This window comes from Apaloderma vittatum, unplaced genomic scaffold (assembly GCF_000703405.1).
Source record: "Apaloderma vittatum isolate BGI_N311 unplaced genomic scaffold, ASM70340v1 scaffold8703, whole genome shotgun sequence".
Classification (NCBI taxonomy): Eukaryota; Metazoa; Chordata; class Aves; order Trogoniformes; family Trogonidae; genus Apaloderma; species Apaloderma vittatum.
In genome coordinates, this window is record NW_009707463.1 from 31,057 (window position 1) to 44,269 (window position 13,213).

Consider the following 13,213-nt stretch of genomic DNA (forward strand, 5'->3'; position numbering starts at 1 on the left):
GAGCCGCTCCTTCCCCCCGAGAGCAGATTGCTGTAACGAGGGTGAGAGTAGGGGAGGGGGGAAATATTTTGGAGTTTGCTGCCTACGAGCGCTGGCTCTGCATCGGTGACATGGTTTTGTGTTGTTTGTGGAAAGGGAAGCATTCTCTGCAAACTTTTTTTTTTGTAGCTGGTATGTGCCAGGGCTCTAGAGGAGGCTGGTAGAAAAATAAACATGCCTGGAGCTGGTTTGGATACGTTTCCATGGTTTAACCTAAATATTGCAGCTTGTGTTTGATAGTTACATGGGAAAACTGTTATATACTAACAGTTTACCGCTCTAAGCAATAAAGGAGAACTCGTAAAGACAGCTGGTCAGAGTTTTGCTTTTCGAGCCCTAATTACCAGTAACAACATCACAACTCTGTGAATAATGTTATGTTACTGCTAGCATCTTGTTTTGGGAGCATGTAGATTAGCAGCTGTGTGATTAGAGTTGTTTCTGTTAACTTTGAATAAACAAAATGAGGCACCCCCGAACTAGTTGTTAATCTAGTGCTAAGTACTGTTGTTACAGGTGTCAATCTCTTAAATTCCTAAAAACTTACCAGCTCCATGGGCTGTTAATTCTTTCAGAGAGATGAGACTAGGGGTAATATAATACAATATATATATATGCGATGAAATATTTGGAGAATAGCAAAAATAAAACAAAAAACCCACACCTGCGTAATTGCATATGACTTGCATTCTGCATTCTATTCCCGCTGGATTCTCTGCTTTAGCCCCTCATCACCATCCACAGGGGTGTGTAAGGAGGGCCCTGTGCTTCTCTTCTTCCCTGGTCTGTCTCTTTTGCAGAGGAGCTGCTGGCCCCCAGCTCTGGGGCTGCAGAAGGCTGCTGAGAGCCTGATTCTGCCGCACCAAATGCCTCCCAGCACCCAGCCTTGCTCATGCAAACCTGGGCTACCTGTGAGCTCAGCTGCTGGCCCCAGGCTCTGCTGTTGTTGGGTGCCAAACCAGCTTGCTGATTCACCCGACGTGTGTACGGGGGCCTCCTGCAAACACCAGTAGGAAATAGCTGCATCGAAGCAATACATATAGAAATTTCAGAAGTTTAGTAAAGTAGAGGTGAATGTTTTTGGGGAGGTAAGCGCCTAACTTGAGTCATTCCAGGTTAAAAAATCAGTCTTGGTGCATGGGCTTTCCTCTTCGAATGCTCAGTTTGGAGTCGATGTCAAAACATGGCTGTACAGCTTTGAGAGCTCCTTCTGTCCATGTGCAGGTCAGGTTTGCAACATGCTACCGGGCTTTTTTTCTTTCTTTTCCCTTCTTTTTTTGAGACTGAGCACTGAATTTGTCGGGAAGCACAGTCATCACGTGCCTGAGGTGGATCGGCACTGCGGCAGCGCGCGGTCGCTCCTCTGCCATACGTGTTTCCTCTTCTTCCTGCCTGAGTGCCCGGTGGCTGTGCAAAGCCATCGAGTGTCCCCAAATGTATGTTAGTTTCTGCCTGGAGTGCATGATTTTCAGTGTATGGTCTGCCTGGAAAGTCTGAGAAAAATCTAATCTGGAAAGTATCGGGGGTAAGGGTGGTAGGGGAAGGAAGAGGGAAAGAAGGTAATTAAGGAGCTGAGCATAATGTTTTTCCATTCTCAGAAAACAAATGTACTTTTCAAGCTCTTGGTTTAAACTGAGACTGATGAAACAAGATGGAAAAAACTGAGTTACTTGGGAACAGGCACAATATCACCTCTGGCTGCCTGAGCTCTGATAATCAAAAGGTTGGTGAGCTGCAGTTCCTAAATCCCTTAGAAACTGAAAAGGGATGACAAACAAATGGCAAGAGGTACTCGGAGCTAATTCAAAACAAGCAAGTAGTGAATTGGGTTGTGCTTAATGACTCTTCTTAAGTTGTATGAAGAACAGACCCAGACTGGGATGTCTGCTTGCATTGTTTACAAGTTTGTGTACACGGATTATTTGGTTAGAAACAATTCCATGTCAGTGAGGTGTCTTAAATTAAAAAAAGAGATGGGGTTGCTTCTAAATTGCTTTAGCTTTTCATTTGTCTTGGTTGGCGAACATAAGCCCAGCATGCATGCTGTAGAAAAGTGCTCAAATTTGTGTTTGTACAAAGTGTTTTTCTTCAGAAAATTTTCATGGCTGCAATTCATGGTGTTGCATCATGCTGAATTGCTCCACTCCTCTGATACACCCGTCACTTAAAATACTGGGTTTCCAGCTTGAATGGTTAGTCCTACTTTTAGACGCCTTCTCCTGTGTGACACGCCAGCCTAGGCAATAGCATGTCTCAGGTTAGTCACTGTCTTTCCTTGTTTGAAGCTGCTGGGTTTTGTTACTCTCTGCTGAATTCCTTCCCTCGATGCTTTTAGAGCCCAGATGAATTTTGCCGGCCCAGGAACATGGGAATTTCACCTTTTGCAGTTGTTGCCATTGCTGAAATTCGACGGGAGCTTAAGGGCTGTGCTCCATAGGGGCAGTAAACTTCCAGTGGAAACTAAAGCTGTGCAAAGAAAGGGCTTATTTCTGTAAGCACTAAATTATCTGGAGGAGAAAATAATTTTTAGTGTACTCAGCTATAAAGTTGTTCCATTTGAAATTTGGATGAGAGTCTAGAAAAGTTCAGGTAAACACATCCTCTCCCCATTTGAGTTCTAACTTTCTAAAGTGATTCTTGTCACTTGCTTGTGATGTCAGGAGGAGATTGGCACAAAGAGTATTGCTAGATAATGGCCAGAACTGAAGAGCTTGCTGATGTTTTTAGAGTAATTCACCACCGAATATCTTTCCTTTGCAACTGGCCTTTGTGCTTTCTGCATAGAACAAAACAAGGCAGAAATTCTCCGTGTCCATGGGAGTGGATCCTTAGGGATCATTATGAGCTGTTCAACTAAAAGTTGTCTGAACCTGCAAAGAATTCTCTATTACTTGGCTCAGAGGTGCTGCCCCAAGAGCCGATGGTGTCTTGGGATGTGTTTTCTCTATCTGACAAGAGCAGGTCATCATCTAATTTGAACCCACGTGTCTTCTTTCTCCCGTCTACAAAGTGACCTGCTTATCTTCCAAAATTATAAGTTTCAATGGGAGAAAATCCAGCAGGCCAGAGAGCTCGTTCCTGTTGGAAACCAAATGTAAAGAGACCTTAAGGACTGTCAAGGGTTTACAAAAAGGAGCCACACTGCACTGCAATCGGCAGATGTTTTCCATATGTCATTCAAGCAAAACTTTATAAAGGCAGGCAAGCACAGCAATGTGAGGTTATGTATTTTGGTATGAGCCTGGGCTTCAAATTGAATTATGCACAGACGTCTTAAGAAAACGTGTGAGAGAAGGCTTTGCATATCTTTGTCTGTCTGCAGTTGACTCTTTCAGGCTCCTTTCTATTCCTGGAAAAGGCATCCTTAACTATTTATGTTCAAATTTACTGTCATGCATATTTAGCTCTCTTAATAACCAGCTATTCTTACCATATGCTGCTTATTTAATTTGAGAGTCTGAATCTCAACAAAGGAGAAACATAACTTTTATGTGCTTTCTAGCCTTTTCTTTTTTTGTTGCTGTTAATTTAAATCACACTTAGCTTGCTCTAGGACTCCACAAAGTACTGTCCAAATCTGAAAGCTCATTAAGTGGCCCACTCATGATACCGTACTTGAGAATGAAAAGTATAATTAATAAGATTTATTATTTTTTTTTACCTCTAAGTTGCTATATATGCGATTATTCAGATTGGTTAGGTTATTTATTTGTCTTCTTGGCTCAATATGTATTTTCAATATATATTTTTCCAAAGTGTGTTTTATGCCTCCTTGTTTTTGTACTGACGACTCTTCAAACTGATGTCTCCAGGCACGTGCTGATTTTTCTCAGGCTCTCTCCAGCTGGGAGGTGCAGACAGGGAACAAGTCACTGGCCTCTCCTTTCCTCTCTTCTCAGGGAACTCGCTGCTGCTGCGCGTCCTGCCTGCTCTCTACGAGAAGCAACCGCAGCCGATAAACCAACACCTGAGGGACCTGATGGCCCTGATGGCTCAGCTGGACCAAGCCGAGCAACGCCACCTCCTCGGGCTCTTCCAGATTGTGGCTAAGAAAAAAGAACTTGGGGTAAAAGCGTGTTTGGAAGATCTTCCTGCCAAATGCCTCACCTCCTTTTGGAGGAGTTTATTGGTTTCAGATGACTTGGCAGGTCTGCCCTCTCGCTGCTCTCCGAACACTGAGGAGTCCCATAATATGCATGACAGTGCTTTCCTACGCTAATTCCCCGTGAATTCTTTAATTCCATTCCGAATTCTTCATCCAGTCATAAAGAGAACATAACAATGACTCTGCTGGACCAAAAAGATTGTGTTAAACCAGTTTTTAACTTTTTTGGCTCTTCCTCTGTCAGCTGAGCAGGAATTCCCATAACTGTGTTTCTGCTAGAATAAATGCACTGTATTAAATTACATGTGAAGGAAAATGAAAATGCGTTAGGAACTGATTAGAACTGAGCTGGAGACTAATTTTTTGAGGCAAAATACATCACGCTTTAGAAATTGCATGTCATAGCGCCCGACGTGTTAGAACAAGGCACTAAACCACCTGCTTTGTGCGTTTATGAAATTGATAAAATCTTTGGAAAAGACGAATCGACAGTAGTTAGTATTTTCCCCCAGGCAGCTAAGAAAACTATTGTAGTGCACAGTCCTGGATGAAAGAGACTTGGCAGCCGGAGGGGGCTACGGGGGGGTACACCATGCCGGGGTCTGGAGGTGTTTTGTGTTCTCACCATTGCTATTATTATCATTTATTACTCCGAGCAATTTATTCAGCCACCCACCTGCAGCATTTTGCCAGAGCGACGGGTATTGACTGGCTGAAACTGGTAACCCTCCAATGATATTATGAAAGAACAGGTCACTTTACGCCCCGTTTCTGTGCTGAAATGTCTTTTACACAGATGCACCGGTTCCGCTGAATCAGAGGTGTATTAGTGTTACATGTGTGTTTATGTGAAAAATAATCACTCAGCAGATAGTTGTATACGCTGCATCCTGTTTGTAAGATGATTTTAAGCACTACACCCCCAGCCTCTCGAAAATTGTGTCATTCCAAGAAATGACAACTTGCCCACAGCGGGGGGTTTTTTTCTGCAGTAGGATTCTTGCCTCTTTTTTTTTCCTCCGTTCCAGCTATTAACCTTGTCACTTTATTTAGTTTCCAGTGGAAACAAAAAATTTCTACTAGTACTTTAATTTACAGTATCATTGGGGAAAGCTAAGCCTTCTGTTGTTTTAATCAGTAGAGTGTAGGACTGGCCTAGAGCAAGGGAAATGTTTGCAAGGTTCTTTTTTTGTCTTTTTTTTTAATAGCGCATTTCCTTACTTACGTACGCATAGCTGCAATATTTCAAGGCTACAGCTTACCCCTATTCCATATGTTGAGCTGAACTTGGATCGACCTCAGCAATAGCTCTGTGCAAAGGTCAGCGAGGGTGGAAAACTATTTCACTAAATTGAAATCTAGTGCTCTGTTTTTAACACTCGGATGTACAGTGACTCTTTTGGTTACGAGTGTTCACAGTTAAGAAATAGATATTCACAACTTGTTTCTGTCTGTTTTGGGTTGTTTTTTTTTAATAGGTGCTGAAAGAATTTCTATTTGGACACTTAAGAGACCCCAACCATAGTGACAGTATCCTAAACATTCTTCTAGAAATATCCAGCTACGAACCAGCAGCCTTAGCCACTTTCCTTCCGGCGCTGAAAGAAATTGGTGAGAGTTTTCCAAGTCTGATTGGGCAAACAGCAAAGATCTTTGGAGCTGTTGGACATATCGATGAGGTAAGTTTAAAACCAAAATCAGTTGGTTGCTTTTGGGGTTGGGTTGTTTGAGTTTGGATTTTTGTTTGGTTTGGTTTGTTTGTTTTTTTCCCTAAGTCTTGTATTAAGTAATGCATCCAAGTATTCCTTTCTTCACGAGTAACCAGACTGCCCTACCAGAACATATTCCTGGTCCTAAGGCTACGATAGGTCTAGATTGTAATAGCAGTACAGCTAGTAGCGCAAGCAGGACAAAAATCAGATGTGGTGTTTTAGTGACTGACACTGCCTTCCAGCCCTCTAGCCAAGGAACATGCACATAGTGAAAGGTCTTTCCAAAAATGGGATTCAGTTTCATGGGAAAGAAAGAAACTTGGATTAATGAGTAAAGATAAGTATATAAATTATAAGTATTAAAGATAAGTATATACATTATTAGTATTACTTACTATCTGTCTGTGCACATACATGTTCAGTTTGTATGAACTGTGTTTTTATGGAATGGCTGAAACTCTCATCCAGTACAAGCACGTAATTGTCATTATTCCAGCAGCTTAGCTGAGATAGATTGCAGGGCATCTATATCTGAAATGAAAGGCAGAGAAAAAGAAAAACATTTTGCCACCCTTTGTGCGACGATATCATGTTTTATGTGCCTATAGCCTTCAGGAATGCTGTAGTCACGAGGTGAAATATGAACTTCCTCACACAGTGCAACACAGATATTTTGGCTTTGTAGCCATAGTTAATTGGATGCTTCAGACAAATGTCGTTATAATGGAAACGCTCGGTGGTGGTGCTGGGCTCAAGCCTCATCACAGGAACATCTTGGCTTGGGATCTGACCCAATGGGACAATTACGCCTAAGAAGGATTTGCAGTGACAAACTCCTTAAAAACCCGACGCTAGCCTTTTCCCGCTGGGACTGGGAAATGCCTTAGACCCTGTTGAGACCCCGTCTTACCCTGCTGCTACCCCCAGCTCCTAAAAATTTGGCCTGGAGGAGATTACCACCACGAGCTTGTGAACTACTTGATTGCTCAAGACCTTAGGGGTCCTGAGGACACCAGACTGGTGAGACTTACTTATGGCACATCGTGATCTTTAATGAGATTTTAGTTTCATTCCCAGGTTTGAGCTTATGTGTCTTTCAGCACGGGTAATAGATGTTTGCCTTCCAGCTCGAATCATGGCAAAAAACCAACGTTCTTCTGAACTCAAGAGTGTTTCTGGTTAAATAATTCAAATTTTTTATGGTTATGAGAGGATTCTGTTATATAGCAGAAAAAGAATGATATGTAATAAATTTAACCATCTGCTGAAGCGTGGCACTGCTGCCTGCCATGCAGCAACCTGGATAATTTATTTCAGCAAAGCCAATTCCTGCAGTTTCTGTGTCCTTTCAGTGATCCTTGAGGCAAAACTTGCGCCGAGTCTACTGGAGATCGTCTGCGTATTTCACTGCAGGTTTTTTGCCTTTCCAAATCTTCTGGTTGTCCTTCCTTTGTGCTTTGCACAACCTTCTTAATGATTTGAGTGTGCGTTGGCTGGGCAGTGGGTGCCTGATGGCTGTAGGTGCAGCGCAGGGAGATGCTGCACTGGCTGTTTCTGCTGATCTTGGGCTTTATATTCATTTAAAACTCCATTTGTCTTGTAAGAATCAAAACCAGATTTGATTTGACTTTGTAAATCACATTTCTGGGTGGGGAGAAGCAAAAATTGCCTGGAAGACTGTGAGCCAAATGGAGTTTGTTGCTCTCTCCTTGTTTATTTCACATCACTCCGTCGAAGTTTTACCTTTCTAAGAACTGCAGCTGATCGCATTTAGCTCTGCCTTTAGGACTTAAGAGTCCACATCTAGAACCTTTACAGCTTAGAACTAGCTAATCCTCAAACGAGCACAGCTGGGATCAGAAGTTAAAGATTTAATTTGGGCTCTGTATTTTAGCATGTTGAACCAGCTCTTCCCACACGCGAGTCTCTGAGGCCCCTTTCCTGCTCTGCTCCTTAAAAGGGACTGAATTTGTTTTGCCTTTTATTGTTGTTGCTCTTTTACACCAATACCAAGAATAAGCAGGGAACCATCTGGACCTGCTGTATTTCATATATTCTTGGAAATTATAGACTACGGTAAAGTTTACAAAGAAATGATTTGCAGACTGTTTTCTTCTTACATGTTTTTAATCTGTCTGTTTGTGCATCCCCATAGCCACCAAGTACTACACACGCAGCCTGGGCAAGCCTGCATTGAGCAATTAGTCTCCAATCTCTTGTAATTGTCGAGTAACCAGCATTGTGCCCCATGTCAGATGTCTTATTTTGCTAAGAAACTGTGAGCTACTGAGTTAGCAGCAACCTGAATTCCAGCCCGCTCTGCTGCCGCGAGTGCTGCACGTTTGCAGAGATGGCAAATGCTCTTCGTTTGCTTGCAGTGGGCTCTGGTTTAAGCGACCTTTTGCTGGATATTTCAAAAACATTGATAAAAGCAACATGCAAAGGTTGGCAGAGGTGAACCTCCCAATGGGAGGCAAATGATCCCTCTTCTGCCTCTTCTTCTCCTCCTCCTTCTTCTTCTCCTCCTTCTTCTTCTTCTTCTCCTCCTTCTTCTTCTCCTCCTCCTTCTTCTTCTTCTCCTCCTTCTTCTTCTTCTCCTCCTTCTTCTTCTTCTCCTCCTTCTTCTTCTTCTCCTCCTCCTCTTTCTTCTCCTCTTCCTTCTCCTTCTTTCTTCTCCTTCTCCTCCCTCATCACCAGTGTCCTCCAAGGGTTTGGGTGTGCTCCCGGCTGTGCTGTGCTGCCAGTTTGGTCGTTCCCTCCAGCCCAGAGAGTGCAGAAAGGGCCTTAGAACGTGCTTGGGTGGTAGCTGGGCACTGCACGCTGGAGGCAAAGCTAGTCACCAGCTGGAGTGCAAAACTTCTGCTGGAGTTGCTGGGCAGAGGTTGCTTAAATTTTCCTATTTTCTCCTTGGGGAATACTTTTGTATTCTGGAGCTGCTGCCTCTCTTGTGATGTGGGATGCAATGTGCTGCCCCACATCAGTCGGGTGTTTTTGCACAGCAAGTTCCCTCTTCCTTTGTAGACACAATAAATGATGGTCTTTCACTTTCTACTCATGGCTTTTGTCTCTTTAAGGATTTTTTTTCTCTTATTTCAGGGAACCCAAAACCGCAGTTTTATGGGGGTGTAAGGAGCTACTTTAGCAGGACATTCACTAGTGCACAATCGCCTTGGGGTTCCATCAGAGCAGATGTCGTGACCAGAGGGTCCTTGTGACTCTTGTGTGTTCAGTAACACAGTGGCTCTCTCCTTGTCCTCCTTTTCCCTTGTAAAAGTTTTGTTTGCTTTATTCTGGTGGCTCCTTGCACAGATTTTGCCCCCACCCTACTGTGAGCCAAGAGACGGGTCGCATCTCTGGATGCTCCGTGCAGATCAGGCTTCTGCAAGGAAGGAGAAAAACAAGCTGTCACGGATTTCTCTGATCTAACGGAGCATCACTCTGCAATGCAGACAATCAGCCTGCTATAAAATAAGCAGAAACACATCTGGCATCCCCAAAAAGCTGGACGCATCTTAAAGGCTCACTATATAACGGTGAGCACACCCACAAGACAGAATTGAAACGATGCTCAGATCTAAAAGCGGAACTGCAGATAAGCGTTGCTGCAGCGAGTTAATTCGTTTAGATCGGGTTCAAGTGAAAAACATGCAAGGAGAAAAACACCCCTGCAGGCATAGGTGCTGTGATGGTCTAGTCTCGCAGCCCACCGTGGCGAAGCCCTCCTGAAACCCTCTTTTCTTGCTTCTCCCCCTCTTCCCCTTCCCGTACCAGAGCTGAGTTACAGACCCACTGCTTGTTCTTACTTACAGACGTGAATCAGCATCCCCTTCCCAGCCAAGCCAAACAAACGCAAAATGAAACAGCGACGGTAGTGTTGGAATTCTATTTATTGATATTTTATTTCATGGGGAAGTTTTACTTGGGCAAAAGAGGCAGCAAGGATTGAGGCTTGCCCCTTCGTGGCATAGATTGCACATAGGAGCAGAAAAACCTTTCTGCCGGCTACTAGAAGCAACCTCTTGTGCTTTCACCGAGCTGCTCTCTTCACCTTGGCAGTTCAGGCAGACCCCTGGAGAGATGAGAGGTTTGGCTGAGAAGAGATCCCTTTATTTTAAAGCTTTCCCCCTTGCTTATCCACACCACTTCTGCTGATGCCAGTGACAGTCTCTCAGGAGTGAAACTGAAATCAGAACTTGTCCCTTAGCCATCAGTTTGTGCAAAGCAAAACACCATCTCAGGGTCAGTTGAACATTTTATTGATTGTTTTTTCCAATAACTATACATTTTGAACCAATTGGAAATGGGATTTACTTCGGAAAGCCTCGTGATCTCTTTTTGTAATCTCCTGAGCCTGATCTGAAGCTAAAGCTTTGCCACACCTCACTGCTTGTATTTTAGATCCTCACCGGCTGGCAGACGTAATGCTGTAAAATGCGAAGGACACTTATGAAAAAACGCATGTATAAACCAGGCATTGTTAAAATAACAGTGGGTCTCGTATGTCCAAACAGGCTTTCTGAAAATTTTTGGATAAAAATTGTGGCAGGGATAATGACTGCTTTCATCCTGAGCTATTTTGCTGTGATTTTGTTTTGTATAACAGTTACATATTATATTACTCAGTGGAGTTTATTGTTCTTTTACCTCACTCCAGGCGAGTAGCAGCATTTTAGCGAGGCTGGAGACGCTCCAGCTGGATCAAAGTGACATGAAAATGATCAAAATTTCTCTTCCAGTTACGTCTGCAACACACTTTGTTTAGGAAACAAAAAAATGTGTTTTAAATGTTAATTGAGACTGTGTTTATCTCCTGGAGGGAGGATCGTCTTCCAAATAAACTAGTGGATGTGGATGAAAAAGTCAACCTCTTCCAAGCCATTGAGAAAAATGCTTATTCTGCCACCCCATCCCATCCCTGCCGAGGATGGAGCTGGAGTTTTTCCCCACATGGCTGAAGGGAAGCAATTTGTCTGCTGCGCTTTCCTCATTTATCTCTGTCACGACACGGTGTAGCGGGATCCTCTTTTGTTCGAAATAAGTTGACTTTTTCTTATGAAAAAAAAAGAAATGCCTCGCTCCTGATGCTCAGGCCATGTTCTTTCAAAGTCCCCCGTGTATTTTTATGGCCCAGCTGTACTTGGAATCAAACTTTCAGCAATTTTTTCTCTCCTGTTATGAGGTCCCAGAAGAGAAGAGGTAATAAAGCGGCTGCCCTGCAGTGTTTGGAGTATTTCTATGGCACAGGACTTCCCCTCCTTTGCTGCTAACCCTTGGGAAGGAGAGATTTTTATTTTTTTTGCCTTTGCTTGCACTTCAACATAGCCTTTAAGAGCAAAATTTCTCCCAGTTTCTGTAAGAATCCACTGAGAGCCAAGTGGGTTTCGCTGAGTGAACCCGTACACAGTTATGAACATCTGATACGAGCTCCTGAGTTAATTGCTGCTTTTCCCACTTAGATATTTTTAGGACTGTGGAAGCTGATTCTAACAAAACAGAGGAACCCCAATGTATTTCTTCACCTTTGGGTTTTCTGTTTTAGTACACGTACCTACAGGAATAATTGGAGCTGGAATGCCGTGCCCTTGTTGATCAGAGATATGATAAAGTATCTTTGCTAGAAAATATCTGCATGTTTAATATTATGATCTGAAGCATCCCCTTTAATCCTAATTTGTGGGGGATGTGATTTTGCTGATAAATGGGCAAGATCACATCCCCCTGAACAACGGGCTGGCGAAACTTCGGCTGCGGAGGGCATATCAGACTTCAAGTGCGTTGGCAGTGATGGATACAGCTGCCAGGCAGCTCCTTATGGCCTGTGATGAGATCTTGAAAATGAAATCTCATTTGAAACTCCTCTTTGTCTTGGTGTTAGTCATGGGCCTCGATCTGAGGGTTACTCCTAAATTAATTGCTGTGATTTACGAGGTACTTTAACCTCTCGTTGCCAGTGAGAAGAGATGCTCATAGTGCCCCCCACTGCGTCTCGCTCCTCTGCCGAGGAGTTGTCCAACTCGGGCTCAGTACCACAGGTGACAACAGGCTCGTAGGTGATGCTGCTAAATATAACAACTCAGCAACACCCTACAGGTCTGGAAAGTTATGATCAGGATTTGTTTTATGGTCTGAAAAATAGATGTTGACTCCTGGCAAAGTACCTGGAGGAGAAGACCCAGCGGACAGGAGCAGCGTGAGAGCTTGGCCCCTTGTGGGAGAGTTTGGCTGCAAAGGGCAGCACCAAATAAAGCAAGAAAAGGGCACAGAAACTGGGTGTAGTGAAGTAGCTCAGCTGGGCTCGAAAGGCTCATCAAAGATGGAAAGGGAGCTAGATCTGCTGCTGGTGCTCTGACCAGGCTGAGCTGCTGCCCTAGAGCAGTGCAGGACCCTTCAAAGAGGCTTTAAGGACTTGGGTTCTAGGTTTGAGGAGGAGACAAGGTGCACTGGAGTTAGGCTGAATCAGGTAATACCAAGAGGAACAAATGTAATGTCAATAGCACACACAAATAAGCTCCACATTTGATGCAGCTTCCTTTTTGTTCATTATTATGGTCCTCAATGACAATGTTTTATCTGGCAGCGTGCGCACAAACCTCCCTTGCGCAAGCGAGCGGTGAATTAATTTGTTTAAAATCTCTCTTATCTCCTCGCGTCATCTAGGAGCGAGCCCGAGTATGCCTGATGTATTTGGTGAACCAGCTGGCCAACATGGAGCACTCGTTCCACCATATTCTTTTGCTGGAAATTAAGAGTCTCACCGACACTTTCTCGAGTATCTTGGGCACCCAGAGCCGAGACATCTACCGCATGAGCAACAGTTTTACTGCCATAGCCAAGCTCCTCGGCCGACAGCTGGAGAATGACAACATGTCCGGAGCCAGGTAAAGCTAGTTTTTGAAGGATAAAGTCACTACCATCTCCATGGCGGAATAAATTAAATATATTCAAGTTGTGATGAATGAACAATCAGCCGAAAGTGAGATGTACCCGCAGCTCCTACAAATATAAATAAAGGAGTTGTTGGGGTTTTAGCACTTACAGAAAAGGAAGAAAGCCGTCTCTCAGAGAAGTAGACCAAGGCAATCTAAAAAGCTCCAGTTAAAAATAAATCGGTGAAGTCAGGCTAAGCAATTATCACTGAGTTTATTCTAAAAGATACTGAAGCTGATGAGTTCAACAGCTGGCGTAGCTCCCTGACAAATAAAAAAAGTCTGAAAAAGAATTCTCAGGCTCATACAAAAAGATGTTCTGCTCACTCAGCTCCTTTTAAATGTGTTATCCTAAGGTCGAAGGGCTGGGAACATTGCTGCATTCTTCATAGTAAGAATGTAAGTGTTTTTTAAATATACGGTGGTAGTCG

General features: G+C 43.6%; 1 protein-coding gene across 1 annotated transcript in view; it reads left to right on the plus strand.

Moving 5' to 3' along the window:
* Positions 1 to 13,213, plus strand: part of VEPH1 (ventricular zone expressed PH domain-containing 1) — a gene marked incomplete at its 3' end in the record, with an annotated part of 41,264 nt that overhangs the window by 13,028 nt on the left and 15,023 nt on the right. Inside the window, exons 4-6 of the mRNA XM_009866203.1 lie at positions 3,939 to 4,105; positions 5,623 to 5,823; positions 12,514 to 12,734. Of these exons, the coding sequence (XP_009864505.1) occupies positions 3,939 to 4,105; positions 5,623 to 5,823; positions 12,514 to 12,734 (589 nt within the window). The remainder of the gene's footprint in view (positions 1 to 3,938; positions 4,106 to 5,622; positions 5,824 to 12,513; positions 12,735 to 13,213) is intronic.